General features: G+C 24.1%; 7 protein-coding genes across 7 annotated transcripts; 1 reads left to right on the top strand and 6 right to left on the bottom strand.

The window, feature by feature from the left end:
- Positions 1 to 1,537: 1,537 nt before the first annotated feature.
- On the bottom strand, positions 1,538 to 3,730 carry LOC128951377 (pancreatic triacylglycerol lipase-like). The gene is made up of 7 exons (XM_054296625.1): positions 3,713 to 3,730; positions 3,203 to 3,600; positions 3,033 to 3,092; positions 2,770 to 2,949; positions 2,512 to 2,644; positions 1,937 to 1,990; positions 1,538 to 1,812 (listed from the first exon to the last, which is right to left on the bottom strand). The coding sequence occupies exons 2-7, from the start codon at positions 3,572 to 3,574 to the stop codon at positions 1,538 to 1,540; spliced, it is 1,074 nt and encodes a 357-aa protein (XP_054152600.1). The 5' UTR covers positions 3,575 to 3,600; positions 3,713 to 3,730.
- A 3,961-nt stretch (positions 3,731 to 7,691) lies between these two features.
- LOC128951849 (uncharacterized) lies at positions 7,692 to 11,713 on the bottom strand. The gene is made up of 9 exons (XM_054297131.1): positions 11,515 to 11,713; positions 9,708 to 11,450; positions 9,383 to 9,465; positions 9,233 to 9,303; positions 8,886 to 9,108; positions 8,487 to 8,614; positions 8,299 to 8,373; positions 7,973 to 8,058; positions 7,692 to 7,874 (listed from the first exon to the last, which is right to left on the bottom strand). The coding sequence occupies exons 1-9, from the start codon at positions 11,629 to 11,631 to the stop codon at positions 7,851 to 7,853; spliced, it is 2,550 nt and encodes an 849-aa protein (XP_054153106.1). The 5' UTR covers positions 11,632 to 11,713; the 3' UTR covers positions 7,692 to 7,850.
- Positions 11,714 to 12,465: 752 nt separating this feature from the next.
- On the bottom strand, positions 12,466 to 14,134 carry LOC128952027 (kelch-like protein 18). The gene is made up of 8 exons (XM_054297349.1): positions 13,784 to 14,134; positions 13,557 to 13,639; positions 13,405 to 13,472; positions 13,096 to 13,315; positions 12,902 to 13,032; positions 12,748 to 12,822; positions 12,594 to 12,679; positions 12,466 to 12,531 (listed from the first exon to the last, which is right to left on the bottom strand). The coding sequence occupies exons 1-8, from the start codon at positions 14,084 to 14,086 to the stop codon at positions 12,511 to 12,513; spliced, it is 987 nt and encodes a 328-aa protein (XP_054153324.1). The 5' UTR covers positions 14,087 to 14,134; the 3' UTR covers positions 12,466 to 12,510.
- A 76-nt stretch (positions 14,135 to 14,210) lies between these two features.
- LOC128951378 (cytolytic toxin-alpha-like) lies at positions 14,211 to 17,645 on the bottom strand. The gene is made up of 3 exons (XM_054296626.1): positions 17,547 to 17,645; positions 14,315 to 15,535; positions 14,211 to 14,219 (listed from the first exon to the last, which is right to left on the bottom strand). Exons 1-3 carry the CDS (start codon positions 17,643 to 17,645, stop codon positions 14,211 to 14,213), a joined length of 1,329 nt encoding a protein of 442 aa, XP_054152601.1.
- Positions 17,646 to 19,111: 1,466 nt separating this feature from the next.
- LOC128951379 (pancreatic triacylglycerol lipase-like) lies at positions 19,112 to 21,624 on the top strand. Its single transcript, XM_054296628.1, has 7 exons — positions 19,112 to 19,115; positions 20,101 to 20,471; positions 20,548 to 20,607; positions 20,719 to 20,898; positions 20,983 to 21,088; positions 21,189 to 21,242; positions 21,341 to 21,624. Exons 1-7 carry the CDS (start codon positions 19,112 to 19,114, stop codon positions 21,622 to 21,624), a joined length of 1,059 nt encoding a protein of 352 aa, XP_054152603.1.
- Positions 21,625 to 22,391: 767 nt separating this feature from the next.
- On the bottom strand, positions 22,392 to 24,941 carry LOC128951380 (pancreatic triacylglycerol lipase-like). Its single transcript, XM_054296629.1, has 7 exons — positions 24,929 to 24,941; positions 23,609 to 23,967; positions 23,360 to 23,419; positions 23,073 to 23,255; positions 22,886 to 22,991; positions 22,763 to 22,816; positions 22,392 to 22,672 (listed from the first exon to the last, which is right to left on the bottom strand). Exons 1-7 carry the CDS (start codon positions 24,939 to 24,941, stop codon positions 22,392 to 22,394), a joined length of 1,056 nt encoding a protein of 351 aa, XP_054152604.1.
- Positions 24,942 to 25,339: 398 nt separating this feature from the next.
- Positions 25,340 to 27,218, bottom strand: LOC128951381 (pancreatic triacylglycerol lipase-like). Its single transcript, XM_054296630.1, has 6 exons — positions 26,841 to 27,218; positions 26,347 to 26,406; positions 26,068 to 26,247; positions 25,868 to 25,973; positions 25,717 to 25,770; positions 25,340 to 25,620 (listed from the first exon to the last, which is right to left on the bottom strand). Exons 1-6 carry the CDS (start codon positions 27,216 to 27,218, stop codon positions 25,340 to 25,342), a joined length of 1,059 nt encoding a protein of 352 aa, XP_054152605.1.
- Positions 27,219 to 27,331: the final 113 nt, after the last annotated feature.

Consider the following 27,331-nt stretch of genomic DNA (forward strand, 5'->3'; position numbering starts at 1 on the left):
TTTTAAAATAATTTGTGTCATATATTGTATACAAATATATTAATATACAAATATTTTAATTTTTATTAAATAATATAAATATATAATGACTAATATTAGTTATTAATAATATAAATTTTGTAAAAACATAAATAATTTTACAAATGTTATTAGTTATATCTAATAATTTGTTGTATACAATATTTTTAATTTTTTGACATAATTATTAGAAAATAAATAAATAAATACAATTTATACACGCTAAATACTAATTAAAAAATTATTTGTGTACAATATGATATTACTGTACAATGTACAGTGTACATAGTGTACACGTACAAACATATGTACTAATGCTGTACATGTAATGTTGTACTAATATGTATTAATACTATTAATATTAATATTTTTTTTAATAATTTAATACAATATTTTAGATGAAATTTTATTTAATAATACTGTAAGTAATTTAATTGTTTTTTAAAAAATATAAATATTTATAAAATAAGAACCTAAATATTATAATGTTATTAACAATCAGAAGCTAAATATAAAATATTGATAATAATCTAATGAATAATAAATATTAAATATAATAATAACTATAATAAAGAATATTCTTATCAATTGACAAACAAGACATCTAACAATAACAACAACAATAATAATAGTGAATATAAAAATAATATTAATATTTCTATTGTTAATTATTGTTAATACTAATATGAATTATAAATTAATTTTGATAACTATGGTTAACAGTTGTCTGGCTTCTGGTTTATCATTTGATATTTAATATTTATTATTAAGATTTTGAAAAAACACTTTTAATGATTCCTCAAAATCAAAAATAAATAACATTTATGTTAACATAAAAATAACTATTATTAATTATAAATAATTTTTTAATTATATTTGTTTGCTTAATTATTTTTCACCACTTTATATATAACTATATTATTAAAACATTATCATATACATTCTTTAATTTATTTAATTATAATTGAAAACTATTGAAATATGGATAATGAGAACCGATATTAAAATAAAATAAAGTGTAATTTTCTGTATATTAATATATTAATTATTATAACAAATCTGTAATTGGTTAATGAAAATGCAAAAAGTAAATGCTAATATAAAAAATATTAAGCAATTGCTAAACACAATTATATTTATTATAAACATAGTATTATATTAAATATATTGAATATTAATAATATAATACAAAAATTAGCACTTTTAATATCTCATACAATAAGATTATTACATGCAATTAGGATTAAAAATAAGTGTATTCAGCACATGTATCAAAAAATTTGGTTTGCCTTATGTTTAGCTTTTATAATTAGCTGACTGTATGGTATCGATACACATAACAGCACAGTTATTAACATTTAATTGACAATCTTTGATAAAATTGGAAAACTATATACTTGAAAATCTAAAAACTTTTTTTTTGTTTGATTTTAAAGCCAACAAACTTATTTATATTTTTACAATTTATATATATTAATTACTATTATACAGTTTTTTGTTGATGTAATTATTATTTTAATCAAACTTTTTTAAAATAAGGATAAAGAGAACCGGTTTTTAAAAAATATTTTTTTCCCATTGTTTCTGATTTATATTTAGCTGATTGTATGGCGTCGACACCCATTACCGCACAGTTTATAATATTTAACTGACAATCCTTACGACATTTACCTAATTTATAATCATTATTATTAGTGCATAAATGACTGATAGGTTTAACAGTTTGATAGGTAAGGGATGCCATATAATATAGGATAGATCTTTGATGATCACAAAATAGTTGTCGCAATACATCTACAAATCATAATGGTTTTCATTTTTATAAAAATAAATATTTAAAATTAAATTGTTGACTATTTTTTTTAGAAAAAACAAATTAATTATTTAATTTTATTTTTCTAAAAATAAAAATTCTTACTTTTCGATAACAATGATGTAATTATTTCTGTAGAACATCCCGGTTGATGTTCACCTATTAATTAAATATTAGATAAAAATTATATTATATATACATATATATATTGTTGTGATTTTAAGTTTAGTTAGTTTTTTAATACTATTCAAAACTCTACTTCAACTGATTGATTAGCAGATCGATCAGTTAGGTTGCGTGAATTGGTATTATATCTTTAAATAACAGATACACTAATCAATGGATCAATTTTTTGTCATTTGGTATAAGACTGACAATTTATGGCTAAATATCAAATGGTTCAGTGAGTATGACTTCACAATTGATTGATAGATCACTTGAATAGGACTTCAGGGGTTAGGCCAATAGTTGGATGTCAATGATCAGCAGATCATTACGGGAACAGATAGGTATATACATCAATCAAATCAATTAGTAAATTCAAAATAAGTATTAAGTGAACCAAAAAAAATTAGGTTTCAATAAAATGATATAAAAAAATAAAAACAATAATATTAAGGCTATAGAAAATATAATATATGAGTTCATTAACAATATATTATATATATATATAAATATACCTCCGTTTGGATAAAAGTCTAAATGACCCAATGTCTCAAAATATCCGTAACCATTGGAATCAATAACTGATATCAACGGTATAAGTGGTCTACATTTTTCGGCATTAGAGTGTATGATGTCAACAAATTGGGCCTAATTTTTATATACCGGTATATAATAATATTATTATATTTTGATATTATTTTTTAATGTAATTATTTTATATTTAATAATTGTTTTATATATATATAATTAATAAATAAATAAATATACAATACATCTGTTGGATCTAATCTGACGTCAATATTATTGAGACCTTCAAACTGAGGACCGGCCGGATCCAGACCTGTTATGCGGCCAACCGTACCGTTCAACCGTTGACCGGCATAACCAGCTATATGTGATCCTAATGAGTGGCCAATAATGTGAACGTTTTTGGTTTGAAGTCCATATTTATCCTTTTTATTTTATAAATATATACAATTAATATTTTTTAAATCCTAATTATCTGCAAATGAAATAAATTTTAAACTAAACTAACCATAAGTTCACTAATAAATAACGCCATCACTGGACCAACTACTCGGGTATTACTTATTGCCTAAATATGTTAATAATTTATTATATATATATATATTTATTATAATATATTTAATTACTTTATTAAAAAACTTTATGTACTGTATATTAAATATATATAAATTAGATTACTTGTTCATAAGGAAGTGAATTGCCATCACTCCAGTCAACAATAAATACATAACAGTCCTCATAACTGAGTAATGCATCCTTCAATTGTATCATCCATTTGCTTAAATATTTATTTTCAAGTAATCCGTGTACAATAAATTTAACCGGTTTGTCGCCGACACCATTAGTATCTGATGTACAGTTTGATAAAATAATAGGTACTGATCCCTGTTTAACTAGTAGACCATTAATAGGATTTTTACGACTGTATAGCTTAAACAATGTGTTAATACGTTTGGGACTAAACGGTAACATAACTATAGGCCGATAGAGTTTATGCCAATAATCATTGTGAGTAAATACTCCGATACCTGGGTATGAAACCTGTGACATATTTGGCTCTAATAATGATAGTAGTGCTGCACAGTTGGGTAAATGGTATTTTTGTTTGTTTAATATTTAATACAAAAAACAATTAATTAATCGTAAATAAATATATAATTTAATATAAATAATAATTGATTCAATAACCTTGATTGGTGTAGATGAAATATGTGATAAAATAAATGATAAATATACAGTTAAAATAATTATACATTTTGTAAAAACTAAATTATTAGATTAATACAAAAAATTACTACTGATAAATATAATTAAAATTTTTATAATATTTTACTTATTATGGTTTATAAATTTTTTGTAATTAGTATTATGTTTTTGTTAAATTGTTTATTTGTTATACAAACAAAAATATATATTAAAAGCTAATAGAAGACAAAAAAAACAATTTTCATGTTTATTTCTATCATAAATAATATTTAATAATATTTTTTTATGAATAATAAAATTTAAACTACAAGTAGTATTTAATTAAAATTTATCAAATATGGTATATATATGATATGTAAATAAAACACTAAATATTATAAAATTAATTTAATAATTCAAAATAACTAAATTTTTGAATAATAATTAATTAGATTTTTATTATATAATATATTGTATATTATATATAAACTAATATATCAATATATTATATTACAAATATTATTTAAGTATTCAAATTTTAACTTTAATAATTGATTTTTTTTATTAACTATTAGTTATAAAAATATCAGTTTATATTTATTTTAATTAAAATTAATTTGTGACTATTTAGGTCAGGCTTTACTGTTTGGGACTGTTTGGTGACTATCGATAATCGATGTTAGGCTGTTAGTAAGTCAGTGCCTTAAATAAATAGTATATACAGTCAAAAGTAAAAAACAATAGATTTTAAAGATAAAGTCATTAAATACTTTACCCCATAAAATATAGTATATATTTATTTTATTTAATTACTTTAGATATACATAAATTATTACCAAATATATGAGTTATCATTGATTTTTTAAAAATATCCTAGATTCAATAAATACTAATAAAGTTAAATAAAATTTAGTTAAAATTAAACATAAAATGTTTCAAATTCAAAACATTATAGTTTAAATAATTTGTAGTACATTTTGATAATAAAATATTATTTTTAATTTTAACTGTAAATTAGTATTTTAATAATTATTAGCTATGATTATACTGTATAATAACTAGTATTATTATTTTTAACATTATATGTATTTAAAGATCATTGCATTACGGTTCGGCATAATTTAAGTTCAAAAACACTAAATTAAATAATATAATATGAATTATAAAATAATTTGTGTCATAAATATCAACAAAAAATCAATAAAATTGATAAACTATTAATTTATTATTATTATTATTATTATTATTATTTAGAATAATTTTAGTTAATCAAAAATAAATACAATAATACATGTTAAGTAATAATAATAATAATAAAATATATAAAAAATATATTATTTATGATAAATAGAAATAATGATGTTTTTTATTATACAATAAATTTCTAGTGAAACTAATGATGTATTAGTTTATAAAATATAAAAATATTTTTTTTATCATGAATAACATTTTTATAAAAATCTCAAAAATTGATTAAATAAATTTATAGAAATATATTAAATATTTAAATTTTTATTAAATAATATAAATATATGACTAATATTAGTTATTAATAATATATATTTTGTAAAAAAATAAATATTTTTACAAATGTTATTAATTATATCTAATAATTTGTTATATACAATATTTTTAATTTTTTGACATAATTATTAAGAAAATAAATAAATAAATACAATTTATACACGCTAAATACTAATTAAAAAATTATTTGTTTACAATATGATATTACTGTACATAGTGTACACGTATAAACATATGTACTAATGTTGTACAGTATTAATATTAATATTTTTTTATTTATTTAATATAATATTTTAGATGAAATATTATTTAATAATACTGTAAGTAATTTTATTGCTTTTTAAAAAAAAAATATATATTTATAAAATAAGAATTTAAATAATATAATGTTATTAACATTCAGAAGCTAAACATAAAATATTGATAATAGTCTAATGAATAGTAAATATTAAATATAATAATAACTATAATAAGAAATATTCTTATCAATTGACAAACAAGACATCTATAACAACAACAACAATAATAGTGAATATAAAAATAATATTAATATTTCTATTGTTAATAATTATTTTACGGATAACAATAATTATTATAATAATAATAATATGATATCTAATAGAAGAATATTCCGGATAATTGTAAACATTTATCGATTGTTTGGCACAACTTATGGCGGATGGCATGAGTTTGACAATAATTGTATGTTTAGTAATAGTAATCATTCAACAAAAATTGCATCAATTGATTTTAGAGGAGAAATAATATCACCTAGCAAAAATAATTGGCCATTTAAACGGTACATGCTAATTTGCTACGAAATAATCGCATTTTTTCTATTTATATTTACACTATTACTAACTTACGATCAGACCAGTGAACGTATGTTCAGGACAAGCACCCGGAGTATTGTAAGTCAGGGACTACTCGGGTCGGCCGTTATGTTTAGTTGGATACAATTTTTCATCTATAAATTTATCTTGCTAAAAAATGGCCGACAATTTTTGACAGTAATAATGGAATTATTTGAAAAACTAGATGACCATGCTAATATGAAGTATAAATTAATTTTGATAACTATGATTAACAGTTGTCTGGCTTCTGGATTATCATTTGGTATAATTGGTATATCTGAAAATTATTTGATTAATGATCAGGTTAATATTATAACATTTAAAAAAATAAATATTATAAAATTTTATATCAGTGATTAAAATTAAGTGTTGTTAAGAAAACTTTTTAATACATACTGTTCGGATGCAAAATTGTTTTCGTTTTCAACACTCTCTAAAGTAACTTAATTTTTGTATGACTCCTTGCAATGTTAAATTATAACATAACATATAAATATAAATTATATATACATATAAATTATAACATAACAAATTTAAGAGATATTTTATAATTTTGAAAATTTAAATAAAACAATGAGTAAAATCAACTTATTTATTATTTGCAATAGTTTATACTCTATGTGCAAGTTAATTTTATAATGTCTAATTTTAATCACTGTTATATATATATTATTGATAATATATATAGATTATAATTTAAATTTTCCTACTATTTTAAATTATTTATAGTATAATATTAACATATTTTCAAATAAATTATTTTTAATTATTAATAAATATTTGTACGATTAATAAAAAACAATATTGTTTTTTCTTTACAGATTCAACTGTCATTTATGGTATCACTAATAATAAGTTTCCTGTTAGGTATGGGTATGTCATTGAACGTATCAAACGTTACGACAATGATAATGATTTTGTCTCAACAATACTGTTTGCTCATCGATGAGCTAACAGTGTCGATGAATAGACGTGACAAAGTGGGACACATTTGCCGCAAACTTATGGAAATACGTGATTCAGTTAACACTATAAACGGTTTGATAACTTATGCATTGTTCCTGAAAACAGTCTATTCGGGTATTATGTTGTCGGCAGTAGTATTCTGTATGGCCCAGAATCTGGACTCCAAACTAACTAACGGTTTGACAGTCCTAGCACTGGCATTGCAACTGTTGGCACTTATACCCGACCAGTACATGACATGTCAGGCATCGCAAAACTTGCGCAATGCTGCCGACAGACTGTGCGAATGTACCGAAACTAGGATAGCGAATATCGGCTCAGATACTGGTGACGGTATTAGTGATAGGATTGACTACGATCGACATGCCATAGGTATGGCCAACAGTGGTGTTGTCGATGATAAACAAAAGTTTGATCTAATTATGTCCGTTTGTCGACACCGATTGGTGTTCAAAGCGGCCGATATAATGGACATTACGACTAATATGTTTTTTACGCTATTAAACACATCCACTACTTATGCAGTAATACTTATACAAACTAATTGATTTAATAATGCAAACAAAATTTGAATAAAATAATAGTCAAGTTATTTATATGATATATTTAATAAAATAAAAACATTGAGTAGAATAATAAACAATATATTTTTAAATAGTATTTATATAAATTTATCAATTATTTATCGTTTAATTATTTATTAAAACTTAAAAAAAATTATATTTCCGAATAATCATTATTATTTATAGACAATATGTAATTTATAACAAAAAAATTTTGTGTTTATTTTTTGTGTGCTAATATTTTTTAAACATTGATGCCTATAAATAAATAAATAACATAATTAAAAATTGATACTAAAAATTAAATATTTTATATTATATTGAATTTTTTTTAGAAAATAAAAATAAAGTTTTACCCCAAATGCCCAGACATTTGTTGGTAACGGTATAGTATAACTCCAACTATTGGATTTATAGTCGTATATCTCCATTGAATTAATATCTAATAATATTAAGGATACAACAACAAAAAATTTAAAAATTAATAACAACAATAACATATAAAAAAATTACACACAAAATACAACATTGTAAAAATGATTGATACTATTGTGATGTTAATAACTAATGTATCAATATTTTTTTGCAAATTATTATATGTCTCACTCAAAAATAAGCATATACTACCACACCTTCACCCACACACACATAAACCTATACACCCTCATACAAAAAAACATACTTGTTCCGCCAACGGCATAAAGTTTGTCATTATAGGCCACTAATTGTAGCTCAGCTCTGGACACTTGCATCGATGCTATGGATAGTCAACAATAGAAAATATATTAATTTTTAAAAATAAAATTATAATAAATTACATCATATGTTATATTTAAAAAAAAACTAAATAAATTAATTGTATTAACCAACCAATTGGCGACCATTTATTTTCCTGCGAATCGTAGGCCTCGCAAGTGTTTAAACTTTGGTCGCCATCATCTACCCGACCGCCGCACACATAGATTTTGTCCATAAATGATACGGCACCAAATGATGATCTTGAAAACAAGCAATTTAATTTTAAGTAAAAATTTTTTTTTATAATAAATATAACTAACAATTATTTATAAAATTATTACTAACATTTTTTTTTTTAAAATTCACAATAATAGTACAATAATATTGATATTAAAAAATAATTTTATGTACAGATATACGAAAAATTATTTAAACTATACATAAACTATATTATAAATGCATATTTTTGTTTAATATGACAATTAGTTGCAATATATATATATATTTTAAAAAACTACATCAAAATCTAACCTAACAGTACTCATGTTGGCCATCACTGTCCAGGTTTTTCTTATGGGATCATATTTTTCGACCGATTGGACAAAATTATTATTATTAGAGCCGCCGATAGCGTATAGACAGTTGTCGTGCGCCACGAGCTCAAGGAAATCACGTGCGACAGACATAGGGTTACTAAACATCCATTCATTGGCTTCGGGTGTATAGTATTCACACGAATTGATACTTCTATACTCTATATATATATAACATTAAAAAATATTAATATATTAATAGATGTTTTTTGTATTTTATTTGATACTAATTTATAATTAAGTAATTTTTTTTGAATAACAAATTAATTAATGTTTTTACTATACTTTGATCGCTATCATAGCATAAACCGCCGCAAACATAGATAGTGTTATTGATGACAGCAGCGCCCAAACCGCTAAAATTACATTTAAAATAAAAATTTTAAAAAATTAATAAATAAATACATTTTTATTATCAATTATTTGATTGCTTACTCTCTACGCATGTTTAACGATGATGCTATTCGCCATACTTTAGTGATAGTATCGTAATTTTCAACCCAATTAGTACTGTTTTGCTTTAAGATAATTAAGTTTAACATTTGGTTAATTAATTTTTAATAATAATAATAATAATGTAATATTGAAAATAGAAAATTACTATTATTTGGGGGAAAAAATAATTTAATTTAATTAATGCAAACTATGAAATAGTGATAAATAAGTCTAAATATTTAAGAATAATAATTATATTTCTTATACTATTTTTATATAAAAAATAATTTACAGTATGAAATAAATAGTAAATATTTATACATACATCTCTACCGCCAATAGCGTACAACATGTTATTAAACTCAAGTAATTTCAAATAGTGTCGCTTATGTAGCATAGTGTCGACCTCCGTGTCCGTCGACCAAGTGTTCAGCAAAATGTCAAATCGATGACAATTACCGAAAAACTGTTGGCCATCGTAACCGCCGCAGACATAGATAAAACCGTTGCTGCCGTCGATTGGCAATATATTTTCATTGATAAGCTTACCATGTTTATATAGGCTAATTTTAGCTTGCGTTTTATTTAATTGACCCTGGTCATTGTTACCTAACTGTAGACGATTGTTAACCCTGTTCAATTGATTTAGCATGCTTGTTTTATTAGCATCGACAATCTCATAATTCATTGAACAATAAACATTGTCGACAACTTTTTTATCAACCAATGTCCTATACGACAAAATGGCGTCCATATTATCTTGCTGAATTAGTCTAGTATTATGTTCATAGTTATAGTAGAGTACGTAAACATTTTTATCTTGATTTTCTAATAGCATTTTTTCCAAATTAGTATGCTTATCGATTATACATTGGCTGCTTATGTTGGCCACATAGCCAGTCAACAATAGCTGATTGTTTAGTATATTATATTTTTGTAACTTTAGTTTCATTGCTTCCTTACTATAGGAATCGTTGAACGATTTAAGCAAAATGTTTTCCAATTCACTGACCGATGCATTACCCGATCGGATCTCAACCAATAGACTACTCAATACTTTTGTAGTCATTGTCTGATATAAACTATAGTTACCTTTCAGGTGTGTCAGCTCTGTTAGGACGTCATCCCTAATTAGTGCCTCTTTTTGCGAAATATCTGTATAATAATCGTTCAATTGTTGTTCAATACTATTCATATCATCAAACAATTGGACACATCTATCGACAATCTGATCATTAATTTCGTGAACAAATGCCGACTCTTTGATCTCCAGTTCCCATAACTGGCGCAACACATTCACTGGTGTCAACATAAAGAAAATCTGTTTACCCCTACCATCGTTTCCCTGTTTCAGTAGACTCGGAGTATTATTCATAAACAATAGGGCGTCAATAATATTTTCGGGTACCCTATCGGGTAGTATATCGCCGAACAAATTGAAACTGTACTTGCTAATTTTGCTAAATGAATCATCTGTATAGTTGACTTTGGCTTCACCAGTAATTTTGGTCATACCGTACTGTACTTCCGCATGCAGCCTACCCTGTACATTCAAATTGTCCTCGTTTGCCTGGTTACTGTCCTCTACAGTTACAATAATCTTACCGCCCCATTGTATACCAGTAACTACATGAGTGACATCAAACTGTGACAGTGCATCAAAGTTGACCACTTGTTTGACCGATGTGTCCGATACCGATATCGACTCGAATCGGGTATTTATCGATTCAATCAGCGATATTCGGGCACTTTTTGAACTGGATTTCGTGTCTTTCAAATATTTGGCCGAACCACCCAGATTAACTTTACCGCCCAATACCGACAACTTAAGCGATGCCTCGACGTCCAGCTGATTAAACTTATTTTGTAGACTGTCATCGGTGGTAAACTTCAAATCGGTAAATGCATTCTCAATCGATGATATTGATTGTTTGGCCAGTTGTGTAGCAAACAGATTGATACCGACAAAATTATCGGTACGGGCATCGTAGAATTCGCCCAATTGGGCTACCCGCCCCAGTGATGCCTTTTTCAGTGCGTCCACATTAATCAGCTTTTTAGTCGGTAACTATAAAATATAATACAATCAAACAATAGTTAATAATAAAAAATAAGTTTTTTTGTTTAAATACCTCATTTGCTAATAAAGTCTCAATTTTTGTTAGGTTGCTCAAGTTAAGTGCATTAATGTAAAATATATTTATAAATAATATATTTAGAAATAACATTAATATTTTTTGTTTAGACATTTTTAATAAACAAAAATTTTAATTAGTTTTCTCTTTCAATATTTTTCTGTTTGTTTGTATCTATACATTAAGATACTGAATAACTATTAATCAATAATTATTAGTCAGTTATATATATATATTTAATATATTAAGTAAGTTATTACAAAATATTTAAGTTTTAATATTAATATTTTATTTTATTTTTATCAATTTTTTTATAGATTATCCATTTTTATACTCTAAATATAATCCTCTCTCATAATTATTAGATATATTAGTTATATTATCTATTATTAAAATATATAAAAAATTTAATTATTATTACATATAATCCTTTAAACTTGAAATATTATCAATTATTATATCCTATTGTTTATTGTAAATTTTTAGACGACTATAACATTGAAGTTTATAAAATAAATTTAAATAATATTCAATTATATTTATTAATATATATTTTTATATATATTAATTAATAATGTTATATTAATTTTAAATAAAATAAAATAATGTCAAAATATATTTATTAATCAGTAATGTTATCGTTATTTTAAATAATGTATAATTAATTAATAAATTTTAATATTAAAAATTACTTAATTAACTAAATATGATCATTTTTCAACTATAAATAAAATAACTTCAATAAAGATAGCAATTTCAAGTGTTTACAATTAGTAAAATCATTATTAAATAATAGTTCAATGTTTAATTTTTATTAATCTTCTATTAAATAATATTAATATTAAAGGGATTAATAAAAATACAAAGTTTAATTGCTTATGATTTCAATAAAAATAATATTATAAGTATATTGAATAACAATTATCCGAAAATAACTTATCAAATCTGGATTAATATATTTAGTTGTATTATCTTTTAATTATTGAGTTATTATTAGTTTTTATAAATCGATACCTGTTTAATAAAATAAATATTAACAAAAAATATATAATTTAAAAAATAAAATAAAATTATACCCCAAATGCTCCAACTTTTGTCGGCAAAGTTATTGAATGACTCCAACGATCTGACATATAGTCATAGATTTCTATAGTATTAGTTTCTGAAAATTATTTAAATATAATTATTATAATGTATTTATTAGGCTATATATCAATAATAAATACATACTGTCCCCTCCAACAGCGTATAGCTTGTCATTATAGGTAACCAATTGCAGATCAAATCGGGACTCTTTCATTGAACCTACCAGTAGTTAATTATAAATATATAGTAAACAAAATAAACTATACATAAATATGTTACTATTATTAATATTATATACTAATTTGTGTCCATTTATTAGTGTGTGAATCATAGACTTCACAAATGTTTGATACCGTTTGTCCTGTATTGCTAGTGCGACCCCCACATACATAAATTTTACCCATAAATGATATTGCTCCAAATGATGATCTGGGTAATGTTAAATATATATATAATAAATATATATTTTTTAAAAATATATAACTAATTAACCTTGCACTAGTCATATTAGCCACCTGTTCCCATGTTTGACTAGAATGTTCATATTTTTCCACTGTATTGACCGATTGATTATTATTATTACTATTGCCACCAATTGCGTACAGACAGCCCTCATGTGCGACCAGTTCGTGAAAATCACGTGCTGTCAGCATTGGATTAGTAAACATCCATTCGTTGGTTTCACGTGTAAAATATTCGCACGATTTTATACCTATAAAATAATTTTTTTAAGTAATAAATATTTATTGGCTATTATTATTATTTAAAAAATGATCTAGTTAATTTAGTATTTCAGTTTACTTAATTCATTAGTGTTTAGACCGCCACAAACATAGATTGTGTTATTAATAACAGCAGCACCCAAACCGCTAAATTAATAACAAATTTAATTTAGTATTTAATTGTTTTTTTAAAACTTAAACTTAAAAACTTAAAATTTATTATATAATTACTATCTTTTGATGTTTAGCGGCGAAACAACTGCCCAAAGATTATTTCTAGTATCATATGTTTCCACCCAATTGGTGCTAATATCCTAATATTTTTATACATATAATTATTTTTATTATAATTTTAAAAAAATGATTTTAATAATTAAAAAACTTTCAACAAAAAATATATTATATCATAGACTCTATGACATAGAGTAATAATATACATGTATAGTACTGTATATTACCTGTCGACCACCAATACTGTATAACTTATTGTCAAATTGAATAAGTTTCAAATGGTAACGACTGTGTATCATATGATCTAATAGACTATCTTTGGACCAATTGTTCAATAATATATCAAGTTTATAACATTGACTATAAAATTGTTGGCCATCATAGCCGCCACAAACATAAATCTGTGGATTATTTGTCAAATCAATGGGCAATATATTATCATTAATTAGTTTGTCTGATCTGTATAAACTAATTTTAGGTTTAGTTATATTATTTGTTGATGATATATAGGCCATATGTAATACATCCATTTTATTAATTATTTCATAATTAATTGAACAATATACATTTGTTGATAAATTACTATAAATAGTATTATCATTTTCAATTAATTGTCTAAACGCTTGTATAGCATTCATATTATCTTGCTTAAATTCATTGCCACTATGTTCATAGTTATAGAATAGTATATAGATATTTTTATCTTGATTGTTTAGCATAATAGTTTCCAAATTAGTATGCTTATCTAGTCGACATACATTGGCCTGGGTGCTAATATTGCCAACAAAATCAACTAATAGTAATTGATTTTTTAGTCGATCATATTTTGCCAGTTTATTGTCCATTTCCTCCCGACTATACGTATCGTTACGCGATTTTAACAATATGTCTATCAATTGATCGACACTTTCATTTCCGGCCCGTATTTTGATTAATAATGCAGACAATAGTTTTGTATTTGTTGTCTGATATATCGTATAGTTTGCCACCAGTTGTTGCAATTCAGTCACTGCTTCGTCTCTAACATACGGTTCCCAATGATTAGTAAAATCAGTAAAATAATCGTTTAATTGTTGTTGAATTGCATTCATATCGTCAAACAATTGGACACATTTGTTGACAATCGACTCTTCAATTTCGTGAACAAATGCCGACACTTTGATCTCCCGTTCCCAGAGCTCACGGAGCACATTGACTGGTGTCAGTGTAAACGATACTTGTTTACCTTTACCCTGATTACCATTCCTAAGCAAAGTGGGTGTCATATTCATGAATAACAGTGCGTCGACAATATTTTCCGGTACCCTATCGGGCAATATGTCTCCGTAAACTTCAAAATTGTACATGCTCAAATTTTTGAACGTATTATCTGTATAGTTGACACCTACTTCGGCGGTAATTTTGGCCACTACCAGGTTAAGCTCCATGCTCAATTTGGCCTGGATATTACGGTGCTCATCGCTCATTTCATTGCTATCGCTAACCGAAACAATACACTTACCTCCCCATTGAATACCAGTGACCACATGTGTAACATCTAACTGGTCCAGTGCCCTGACATCGACATAGTCGAGCAGTCGACTGTCCATAGTCTGCAATGACTCGTATTGTGTTAGTATAGAATGTTGTAACGATATTCTGGCCGATCGGGCACTGGTACGTTTGTCATTGAGATAACGGGCCGATCCGCCAATCGATATGATACCGGCCAAAAACGACAGGCGCAACGATACACTAATGTCTAGTTGATCAAACTTATCCGATAAACTATCTGATTGTATCATGGTCAAACTGGTATAAGCATTGTCGATTCTGGATATTTGATCCGGCTGATCCAGTGTCCGATTAAACATGTTTAATCCTAGAAATTGATCTGTTCGTGCATCATAATATTCGCCCAGTTGAGCTACCCGACCCAGTGATGCCCGGTGCTCAATAGCCAATTTAAGATTGTTGCTTTTAATAATTTCGCCATACTCCTATTAATAGACAATGTTTGAATGTTAATATGTAATAATTGTTATATGTTTAAAGTATATTTAGAGTTTAATTTTAGTTATAAAAAATATAAAAAATATACATTTATTAAATTTAGTAAAATAATTTATAATAAATATTATTTAATTTTTTTGTAAAAATACTATATTATATCTATAAATAAAACAAATTATTTTTAAAAAATTAATTACCTGTTTTTTACTAATCAATATATTAATTTTATTATTATTAAAGTTTATTCCACAAACATTATAAATATTAATAATAAAACATAATAATATAAAAAATAAAAATTTTGATTGCTTCATTATTTTATTTAATGTATTTTTTTATTTATTTTGCTTGAATACAATATGTAATAAAAATACAAGTTTTATTAAAAATTAAATAATATTGATTATTATATTTAGCTTAGAATGAAAAATAAAAATAATTTTTAACCATATTAATTATTATTATTGCAAAAATATTAATCTTTTAAATACTACCACTTAAAATGTAATGATAATATTTTACAACTATTAAATGCTGTACTTATATAATAATAGTGTATTAATTAAAAATATTATTTTTAATAATTTAACAAAAGTTGTTATTTATTAATAATATTAAATATTTGCAAATTTTATTATAAGAGTAGTTAAATTAAAAAAAATATTGTAAAATTTATAATATTTTTTTGTATTAGAACTACGATTACTATAATACATAGATTAACAATATAATTACAAATACTAGTGTATATTAAACTACTATTAATTATAAATTGTATCAAAATAATGTTATGATTAGTAAATAATTAATTGCATTTGATAATAAAAAATCAAAACAACAATACATAGTTAATGGTCTAATATTATAACAATAAAAACCTATTGGATTAGCTGAGGACAGGACCTCAATAAATGTTATGAGTTTTAGTTTATTCATTAAACTTATCATTTGAATATTTTTATTAGTTTTATTATTATTATTTTCAAACAACACATTATAAATGACCCTGTACGATTTATGTGCACTTTGCATAACAGCTACCAACACATATATACAGTAGAAATAAATAATTATAATTAGTGCCACAAATAGTGAATCAAAATATCGCATCCATAACAATGTTTGCGAATGATGTATAGTATAGATTAATAATTGACATCCAATTGGTGTTATATAATAACCACCAAATATATTGTATTTGAGTGTTTCATTGATTGCACTGCAAATATTGGCCATACGATTGTGTTCAATGATAGCCGCACTCAACAATCGCCAATTATAGCTTAGTTGACCAGTTTGTCGGCGGCGGCGACGGCGGCCACTGTCCACTGCATGTCTAATGGCCGTATTGATCATGTTAAATTTTAATCGCAAATATAATGGCGCAAATACTAATGTAAATGTATAATAGGCAACAAAATTGATTATCTCGCTAATTGCCACATAACCAATCAGATTCCATACGATTGCAACAATTAATAGGATTGACCACCACATTGATAGTGACAATGATGAAGATGATGACCACCAATTCATTATCAAGTAATTGATACTGCTTAATAGATGCAGCAAGATAATTGACCATGGTAGATATTTTCTAATAACAATGTGAACTAAATGATAATAAACATATAGGAAAGTGCTAAACGTTTTACTGGATTTGCTATCAAATTCATTGCTAAGTATACTGTCACCTCCAGTATGACCACTCTGTTTAATTATATAGGATATTCTATGTATATGATAGCAGCCATACCATTCCTGTAGATTATATATCAATTGACATAATAGGCCGGATATTAATAGTATAGATAGTATGGTTGACATTATATGACTATTGACAATATCTTTGCTAACATCAAACAATATGGCATTGATTATTGGATTATTAATGTAATAGTTTTCATTGCTATTAATATTATAAATACTAATGTTGTTTAATATAGCTATTAATGAAAATTTTAGTGCAAATATCATTGATATCAGTCTATACCATACAATGCGAGCGATACGATTGCCAACCAATGGAAGTCCGAAATAGTAGTCATCACTTGTGGCATATAGTGTCACATAATTGTTACACAAAAACTTATCCATCAATTGAAATATTTGCTTATAATTACTAATATTAATACTATTTTTAAATAAATTTATTATTTTATTCATCATTTTTAATAATATTTTGGCTAACTTATAAAAATTTAAATAATTAATTAAAGTAATTTTTATTTTGTAATATTTTTAATACAACTTTAAATAAAATAATTTTATTGAAATTGTTATAACTAAATTATTACTATTATTTTATAATGTATTAAAATATTGTTTAAATTATTATAATTGAATGTTGTACAGTGTAAGTGGCATAATAACACATTAAGTTTCTTTAATTTTTAATATTTTCATTAAATTAATTTTTATTACATTAATAAAATACATTGCATGTAGTGTTGGCAAAAAAGAGAAATTTCTAAAATAATAGGGAAATTTCTAGAAAGTTTCTAGAAGAAATTTCTATTTATGGGATCCCCATGTTAATTTTGTTTTCTCGATATTTGTTAACTTACTTTTACAACTACTAATTAAATATAATTATTCGTATTTTAATTATTAATTAAAGTAAAAATTTATTTATTTAATTATATTAAACTAAGATATATATACTGTTTATTAGAATGATGAATAAGATTTTATAAAACTGATTATTATTAAATAATTATAATTATTTTTTTATATAGGTATCCCGCTTTGTATAATATATGTATAGTATTAAGTCTCATTAATATAGTATTACAATATCTATAGATATGGTGATCCCATTACAGTTAAATTTCTATAGAAATTTATTGCTGAGAAAGTTTCTAGAAACTTTCTCATGGAAATTTATTAGAAGCATTTTATTTGCCCATCTCTAATTGCATGTCAAATTTTTGCAATCGTCAAATTTTCGTAATATTTCACAATATATTCATAATATTTTATAAATTAATAATTTAAATATAGAACTAAAACGTTTCATAATAAATTAATTATAAATTAAAATTTAGATTCATTTATATTATTTATCATAAAATATCTGAAATAAATTAGATTTAAAACAAAAACAAATTCTAGTCATTCAATTTCTACAAATATATGCAATACAAATGTATTGAATTAAATAAATAAATAAATATGATCCAGTTGGATTTATATTTACCTATATTTTTTATTGACAATAATCTATAACAGTTAGACATATTTATATTAAATTGATTATTAAATTGCATGTTAAATTAAAGATATTTTTCTAAAAATATACAGTATACTTTATTAATAGTTTTTTAATAATATTAATTATACTGTAAATTACAATTTTGAGTGTTTAAAAATACTATTTTAAGTAAAATTATGAAAATAAATTCAGATAAAAACAAGTTTTAATTTATCATTTTTTTATTTAATAAGAACGCGATATACTTATTGAAAAATACTATTGAAAATATTATTTAAAAAAGATTATTTCAATAATAACTTATTTGAAAGTTTTTATTATGAAAAAATTATTATCAAAATCTGTAACTATGAGTTTATGTTTATAACTTATCAATAGTATTAAATATAAATATATTAAATAAAAATTATATAAAATATATACCAAAAAAAATCACAATATAATAAATTTCATTTCAGTCATTTATAAGAAAAATATTGGAGTCTTTTTAAAAACAATAATAAGTGAAATGAAATAAAAATTTAATTAATAAAACAAATTATTGCTATTTCCATATAAAATTATTAAATATATAAGTTTATTAATATTTCAATATTTTAATTGGACTAAAAACTTATAGCATAAAGATTATTGATAACTTTAATAGAAATATACTTTATTTATAATTATTTTTATTGCATAAACTATTGCATTATAACTTTACTATACTTCTTTAAAAACATGTGATACTATAACTCAATTAATTTATTAAATATGTCATTATCGATACAATTATTTATTTTATTACATATAAATTATATATAAAATAGATGTCATACAGTATGTTATTAATTAATTAATTGTTTGAATAGGATCTTTTGTCTAAAATCTTTTAATTAATTATCAATAAATAATAATTTATATAAAACAATAACTAATACAATTAAATAATTAAATTATTAGTACATTAAATAAAAGTAAATTAACTTTATAACATTTGGTACACAATTATTGTAAAGACAAATAAATAAATCCCACACAAATTAGATAAATAAACGTAATAAATATATTAAAACTAATTAATTAATCCTATGCAATATTTATAAAAAAATAAAACTATATAAACTGATTTATACAGATTCTAAAATTTAATACTTAAATAGTTTTATAACAAAACATTTATTTAAAACTAAATATATTATATTAATAATATAACGAATTAAATTTTTACCAAAAAAATGAATAAATTTATTTCATTGATATATTTTACTATTTATATTGAATTAAGTAAACAAGGTAATTATATGCAAATTTTGAAAACTAATTTTAATTAATTTTTTCTAAAAAATATTAATCCAGGTCTATTACAAGTAAATTTTCCAAATATCGGAACTTTCAATCTTAACGACTTTTGGCATCCAATTTATAGACCATTAAATTTATTACCTCAAAGTCCTGAACTCATAGACACCCGGTTTATGCTTTACACACGACATAATCAATTGGATGCCATAACCATCAAACAGGGCAACAATGCTAACCAAACAACTACTATTAAATCATCGCATTTTGATGGCAACAAACCGACCAAATTTATTATACACGGCTTTCTTGATAATACATATTTAGGTAAATGGATGACAAAATTAAAGGATGAACTAATACGTCGTGAAGATTGTAATGTATTTTTAGTCGATTGGATGAATGGAAATAGTTTTCCGTATACATTGGTATTTATACATAGTTTTAAACATTTTTTATAATTATTATTGTTTTTAATTAAAAAGAAATTAATTTATATTTAAGGCGACAGCAAATACACGTGTTGTCGGACCAGTGATAGCTCTGTTTATTAATGAGCTTAAAGTAAGTCTAAATTATAAATAACAACAAAAATTTTACATAATAAATGAAATTGTTATTGATTTTTATAATTAACAAATTGTCAAAAAAAACTAATTAAAAAAATAATATTAGAAAATATCGGGACTTCACGCCAGTAATGTTCACCTAATTGGACACTCGTTGGGCGCACACATTGCTGGTTATGCCGGTCAACAACTTAACGGCACAGTAGGCCGTATTACTGGTCTGGATCCGGCCGGTCCTTACTTTGATGGCATCAACGATCCTAATGTTAAACTTGATCCCACAGATGTATTAATAATAATATAAATTAATTATTTCTATATATAAAAACACTTTTACTGTATATCTAAATATCAAATATTATTAATTTAGGCACAATTTGTTGATGCCATACATACTAATGCAAAACCATTGATACCGATGTTTGGTTTCGGTATGTATGAAACATCCGGTCATTTGGACTTTTATCCCAATGGAGGTAAAGTTTTATTTATATAACTATAAGTAAATTAATAATAATATTTTAACAATATTAATAAATTTATTATAATTATTTTATTTTGTGTGCAAAATGTTAGGTGTAACTCAACCTGGTTGTATAATACAAAAATTTACATCCATAATAACGGACGGTTAGTTTTTATTTATTTATTTTGACTATAATATTATCTTATTTTGTAGTTTTACAAACTATTTATTAAAAAAAATATTATTATTATTATTATTACAGGAATGTTAGATCAGGCGCGCAAACTGTGTGCATGTGATCATCTAAGAGCTATTGATTATTATTTGGCATCCATGAGCTATCCAGGTATTAAACCAGTGGGACATCAGTGCAGTGATTATGATGCATATCGTAGTGGCAAATGTCAGAGTTGTGGATCAAATGGTGACAACTGTGCCATTATGGGTGTCGATGCTATACAGTTGGCTAAACATAAGAGTCAAACACAAGGCAAACGATACTTTTTGACTACCGGTGCTGACTATCCGTATTTTAATAAATCTTAATTATTAATGTATTTTATTTTATAAATATTGGTTTTTTATAAAATTTCTAATCTATTTTTTAAATTGTTATTTGCAATTACTTTATGTTAATTAAAAACTAACTTTAGTTTTTAACTACTAGAAATAAATTTTATAAATATACAGCTTTTAAATATATTTTAATAAATTTTTATTATAATGATAATTACAACAAAAGATACTGTATTATAATAATTATAATATAAAATATATGTATTATTTAAATATATATATTAATTGTAAGGTAGGTTGTATATAGGTTTAGATTTTATAATAAATTAACTAAAAGAATTTTTAGAAATTAAAAATCTAAAGTATTAAGTTATTTTTATTTTATATTTATTTTTAAAGAAATCTAAATTATAAATATTTATTAATGTTAATAAAAATGTTTTTACTGTATATTTTTTTACTAAAGTAATTATTTACTCAATTTATAATAATAAGTTATATTGAAATAAATTATAATTTATAAAACCTATGTCATAGTAATGTTAGAATTTTCTTTTAGTATAAATTTGAATAAAAACATTTATTGTATAATAATTATCGTTTTATAATATAAGTTATATTATATAACTATTAATTTGTTTAATTTTCATAACGAGTTTTATTTATTTATCATATTCAGTTAATTATTTAAATATATATATATATTTATAAGATTATATATAAATATATTAAATATTTATAACTATAATATTATTATATTATCTTAAAAACAATTATCACTTTTATAATGATAATGATTATTGAAAATATGGGTAACGATCTCCTGTTGTCAAATAAAATCTATTGCCCTGTGTTTGTGTCTTAAATGTTGACGACTGTATGGCATCGATACCCATTGTAGCACATTTGCCAGCATTATTAGGGCCACAATCCATACATTTATCGCTTTTAAACGTCTCGTAATCAGGACATTGATGGCCAATCGGTTTGACGCCCGTATAGGTCAGTGATGCCATATAAAAGTCAATAGATCTCATGTGATTACAAAATACTAGTCGACGCACGCCTTCAATGGGTCCTTCAATATTTGAATTAAAATATATTAATAAAAATAATAATAATAAGCAAATTAATAGATCGTATCATATTATGATATACTTAGGCTAACCTCCCGTTAGAAATGATGTAAATCGTTGAATTGAACAACCAGGTTGATTATAGCCTGGGTAGTATCAATAAAATAGTTTACTATTTTTTAAAATCTATTATAATAATATAACACACGTTTTACCTCCATTGGGATAAAAGTCCAGATGACCGGATGTGTCGTAATTACCGTAACCCGAGTCGACATTTGATGGATTTGCATCACTGTGTATTGCGTCTACAAATTTTGCCTTAAAATAGATTTAATTTGTGTAATACATGAAATTTAAAACAATTTTTTTAAAAAAATAATAATAATTGTGTTTTATTACATCTGTGGGATCAAGTTTGACCGCCGGAATATTGGTCAGTCCTCGAAAGTCAGGTCCGGCCGGATCTAGACCTGTGATACGACCAATAGTGCCGTTTAGTTGCTGTCCTGCATAACCAGCTATATGTGCGCCCAATGAATGGCCTATTATATAGACATCGCCAGTGTTTAGGCCATATATTGTCTGTTGTTATTATAATTCAAATAATTTTTCATATATTTATAGTCACTATACCGTAATAAATAATATTTATACTGTATAACAGTATATCTTATATTATGATAAACCTTAAGATCATTGATGAACAATCCCAGCACTGGTCCTACAACTCTAGTGTTGGCCACTGCCTACAAAAACAACAAAATATTATTAACTATTAAAAGCAATTTAATATATATATATATATATATATATATTAATTATATTTGTTAGTATTTACAGTATGTAATTAATAGTATTAAGAAAAAATGTATTTTTATTTTATTATTATTTTAAAATATAATTTAAAATTATTAGATTAAATTATCAGTAACTACCTGTTCGTATGGCCATCCATTGCCACCTTTCCAATCAACCAGAAAAACATTACAGTCCTCACGTTTGAGTAGTTCGTCTTTTAATTGGTGCATCCATTGACCTAATAAGATATTATCGACAAAACCGTGAATTACGAATTTTGTCGGTTTTTTGGCCACAAATTTCGATCCGCGGACAGCCTGTTGATCGCCGAGACGTATGAATGCGGGAAACAATTGATTGTCGCGCGTATAAAGTAGAAACTGTGTATCAATTTTTTGTGGACTCTGGGGAAGTAAAACTGTTTTTCGGTAAACGGGATCCCGAAAATCGTTTACTGTAAAGTGTCCGATACCCGGATAGGTAATCTCTGTTTGACCTGTAATATTTTTTTTWAAAAAGTTAATAAGATATTAATAAATTTTTTGTTTTTTAAAAAAATATTTTTTAATTAATTCAATATTAACTTTAATTATTAAAAAATAATAATAAAAATAATAATAATTATTATTATTACCATAGGTATTTTTTACAAATAAAATAACTAAACATATGGATAGAACATATATATTTAAAATCATATTTATTTTTATTATATTTATTAGATAATTAGTTTTTATCAGAGATTATTATTGAACAAAATAGCATATATTGCTACTGATATAAAAAAAAAAACATATAATAAAATCTCATTTTATACACATATATTGATTCATTAATTATTATTGAAATATCCAATTGTTAAATAAAAATTAATGATTTTTTAGAGTTCGGGCAAATTTCCAAGAGAGGGAAGTTCCCTAATAAAATCCCTCCAATTTTACCCGGAAAATATGGAAAATAATTTAGTTTCCTCCATAGTACGTTAGAAAGAAATATATATTTTATATTTTTAAAGTAAATAATAGATAAGCTTAATTTTTTACATAAAATTTTATTGAAATATTTAAGAATAAATATAATTTTAATGAGTTTAGTTATATCATTTAACAATAACACTAAAAATACAGTTTAATGCAACATTTGCTATCCATAATCTTATTATTAAATTTGTTTTTTAGAGTTGAATATATGGTATTACAAGAAAATAGATTCCCTGGGAATTCCCAGAGAGCAGAAAAATAGGGAACTTTTAGATAATAAAATGCGGGAATGAATTTGCACGAACCCTAATGATTTTTAAAATTAATTTGCTAAAAATTTTGTTTACTGCTTTTAGTTCGAGTATTACATTATTTTTGTAATCATTATATCACATTTTTTTGTGTAATTAATGTATTATTGTACAATATTTTTATATTAAACAATGATTTATAACTTTTAAAAACAATTGATAAAACAGCTTATATTCATTTGATTTATTTTAAAAATATCATATTTCACAATTATTAAAAAATTTAATTAAGTTAGTTAATAATTAATAATTATTTAAATAAACTACAAAAATAGTATTAGTTAATAATTTAATAAGTTTTTAAATTTTATTTTGTTTTATATAGATAAATAAACCGACTTAAACAATTTAATAAATATTATTTAAATTATTATATTGATATTAACTTAGATATTTCACTCAATATACATAAAATATTTAAATGTTATATTTCAGGCATAATAAACAATTGTAAAAAATATTTTAAAACAATAACTAAATTGTAATTATTTTAACTATTATTACTATTATTACTATTTTGAGTGATTTAACAGTAATTTTTAAGTAAAATTGTGAAAATAAAATTAACTTTTACTAATTACTGAAAATATGGGAATCGATCAGTTGTTATCAAATAATATCTGTTTCCCTGTGTTTGTGTCTTAAAAGGTACCGACTGTATGGCGTGGATACCCATTACAGCACATTTGACACCATTATTAGGGCCACAATCCCAACATTTTCCGCTTTTGAATGTCTCATAGTTTGGACATTTATGGCCAACCGGTTTGATCCACCTATTGATTAGTGATGCCATATAAAAGTCAACAGATCTCTGATGATTACAAAACACTAGTCGACGAACTCCTTCAATGGGTCCTTCAATATACGGTTAAAAGTTTATTAATAAAAAAAAATAAATACATTTCTAAAATAAAATTATGCTATTATTTATATATGTATATTAGGGCTAACCTCCCGTTAGAACTGATGTTAGTCGTTCAATAGGACAACCAGGTTGATGATTGCCTTAAATAATAATAATTATTGTATATTTTTTTTTAACAATTAATAATAATAATAATATTATTATTAATTAATATTATCTAAAATTATTTTATGTTACCTCCATTGGGATAAAAGTCCAGATGACCCAGGGTGTCATAATTACCTAATCCGAAATCTGTAATTAATGGATTGGCATTAGTATGTATTGCGTCCACAAATATAGCCTAAAATATATATATAGTATATCATATTATCTGATTTGTATAAAATATGAAATTAAAAAAATATATGAGTTTTTATATTTATTTTTTTTATTACATCTGTAGGATCGAGTTTGACGGCCGGATTGGTTAGTCCTTGAAAGTCAGGTCCGGCCGGATCCAGACCTGTTATACGACCAATAGTGCCATTGAGTCGTTGTCCCGCATAACCAGCTATATGTGCGCCCAATGAATGGCCTAATATATGGACATTACTGGGTTTTAAGCCATATGTTATCTATATTTATTATTATATTAATTAAAATACTAGTATTATCATCAAATATTTTAAACTCAATATAATGTTTTAATATTTATAAATGCAATTGATAAAAACCTTAAGCTCATTGATGAACAATCCCAGCACTGGTCCCACAACTCTAGTGTTGGCCACGGCCTACAACAACATATTATTATTATTAACATATAATATATATTTATTTTTTATATTACCGTAAATGAAATTATAATACAGTATTAGTCATAAATACTGTAAATTATAAGTTATGGACAATTAATTATTTTACATTATTTTTCCGACAATAGGTTTGTAATGATTATTTTTAAAACTAATAACTAAAATATTAATTTTTGCTACAACTTAATTATTAATATTTTACATATAAAATTATTTATATTAGAAAATATATAATTTTGAAAAATGTAAAACTATATATTAATAGTTTGTATTCATAGATTTTAATCGTATATCTAATTAATTGTATATTTATTATATCTCACCTTAAAGTTGATTTTTTTTCATTATACTATTATTTTTAAACATAATAATAATATAATTTTTAATTATCTATTAAATAATTAGTTAACTACCTGTTCGTATGGCCACCCATTGCCACCTTTCCAATCAACCAGAAAAACATTACAGTCCTCCTGTTTGAGTAATTGGTCTTTTAATTGGTGCATCCATTGGCCTAATATAATATTATCGACAAAACCATGAATTATGAATTTTGTCGGTTTTTTGGCCACAAATCTCGATCCGCGGACAGACTTGCGGTCGCCGAGACGTATGAATGTGGGATACCATTGGTTGGCGAGAGTGTAGAGTAAAAATTGTGTATCAATTTGATGTGGACTTTGAGGAAGCAAAACATTTTTACGGTAAACAGGATCCCGAAAATCGTAAACTGTAAAGTGTCCGATACCCGGATAAGTGACCTCAATTTGACCTGTATTATATATTTTCATTAAATTAGCAGGTTATCAATACTAATATTTATTAGTATTATTACCATAGACATTTTTTACAAACAATACGTATAAACTAATAAATAAAACATTTATAATAAAGAAAATCATCA

Source organism: Oppia nitens, unplaced genomic scaffold, assembly GCF_028296485.1.
Source record: "Oppia nitens isolate AA-2021 unplaced genomic scaffold, nextdenovo-longstitch-racon4-pilon3 scaffold1_pilon_pilon_pilon, whole genome shotgun sequence".
Classification (NCBI taxonomy): domain Eukaryota; kingdom Metazoa; phylum Arthropoda; class Arachnida; order Sarcoptiformes; family Oppiidae; genus Oppia; species Oppia nitens.

Coding starts and splice junctions, on each gene's coding strand:
- LOC128951377 (XM_054296625.1), bottom strand. CDS start 3,574: ATGTCACAGGTTTCATACCCAGGTATCGGAGTATTTACTCACAATGAT. Junction 3,093..3,202: donor ATTCACTTCCTTATGAACAA/GTAATCTAATTT, acceptor TAACATATTTAG/GCAATAAGTAATACCCGAGT. Junction 1,813..1,936: donor TACATCATTGTTATCGAAAA/GTAAGAATTTTT, acceptor TATGATTTGTAG/ATGTATTGCGACAACTATTT.
- LOC128951849 (XM_054297131.1), bottom strand. CDS start 11,631: ATGTCTAAACAAAAAATATTAATGTTATTTCTAAATATATTATTTATA. Junction 11,451..11,514: donor AGACTTTATTAGCAAATGAG/GTATTTAAACAA, acceptor TATATTTTATAG/TTACCGACTAAAAAGCTGAT. Junction 9,109..9,232: donor ATGCTATGATAGCGATCAAA/GTATAGTAAAAA, acceptor ATATATATATAG/AGTATAGAAGTATCAATTCG.
- LOC128952027 (XM_054297349.1), bottom strand. CDS start 14,086: ATGGATGTATTACATATGGCCTATATATCATCAACAAATAATATAACT. Junction 13,640..13,783: donor ACAGTATTGGTGGTCGACAG/GTAATATACAGT, acceptor TAAAAATATTAG/GATATTAGCACCAATTGGGT. Junction 12,532..12,593: donor CAAAAGTTGGAGCATTTGGG/GTATAATTTTAT, acceptor TTTATTAAACAG/GTATCGATTTATAAAAACTA.
- LOC128951378 (XM_054296626.1), bottom strand. CDS start 17,645: ATGGATAAGTTTTTGTGTAACAATTATGTGACACTATATGCCACAAGT. Junction 15,536..17,546: donor GCAATCGTATCGCTCGCATT/GTATGGTATAGA, acceptor GTCTATTAATAG/GAGTATGGCGAAATTATTAA.
- LOC128951379 (XM_054296628.1), top strand. Junction 20,472..20,547: donor ATAGTTTTCCGTATACATTG/GTATTTATACAT, acceptor TTTATATTTAAG/GCGACAGCAAATACACGTGT. Junction 20,608..20,718: donor TGTTTATTAATGAGCTTAAA/GTAAGTCTAAAT, acceptor AAATAATATTAG/AAAATATCGGGACTTCACGC.
- LOC128951380 (XM_054296629.1), bottom strand. Junction 23,256..23,359: donor TGTTCATCAATGATCTTAAG/GTTTATCATAAT, acceptor TAATAACAACAG/ACAATATATGGCCTAAACAC. Junction 22,673..22,762: donor TACATCATTTCTAACGGGAG/GTTAGCCTAAGT, acceptor CAAATATTGAAG/GACCCATTGAAGGCGTGCGT.
- LOC128951381 (XM_054296630.1), bottom strand. CDS start 27,218: ATGAAAATATATAATACAGGTCAAATTGAGGTCACTTATCCGGGTATC. Junction 26,248..26,346: donor TGTTCATCAATGAGCTTAAG/GTTTTTATCAAT, acceptor TAATAAATATAG/ATAACATATGGCTTAAAACC. Junction 25,621..25,716: donor AACATCAGTTCTAACGGGAG/GTTAGCCCTAAT, acceptor CGTATATTGAAG/GACCCATTGAAGGAGTTCGT.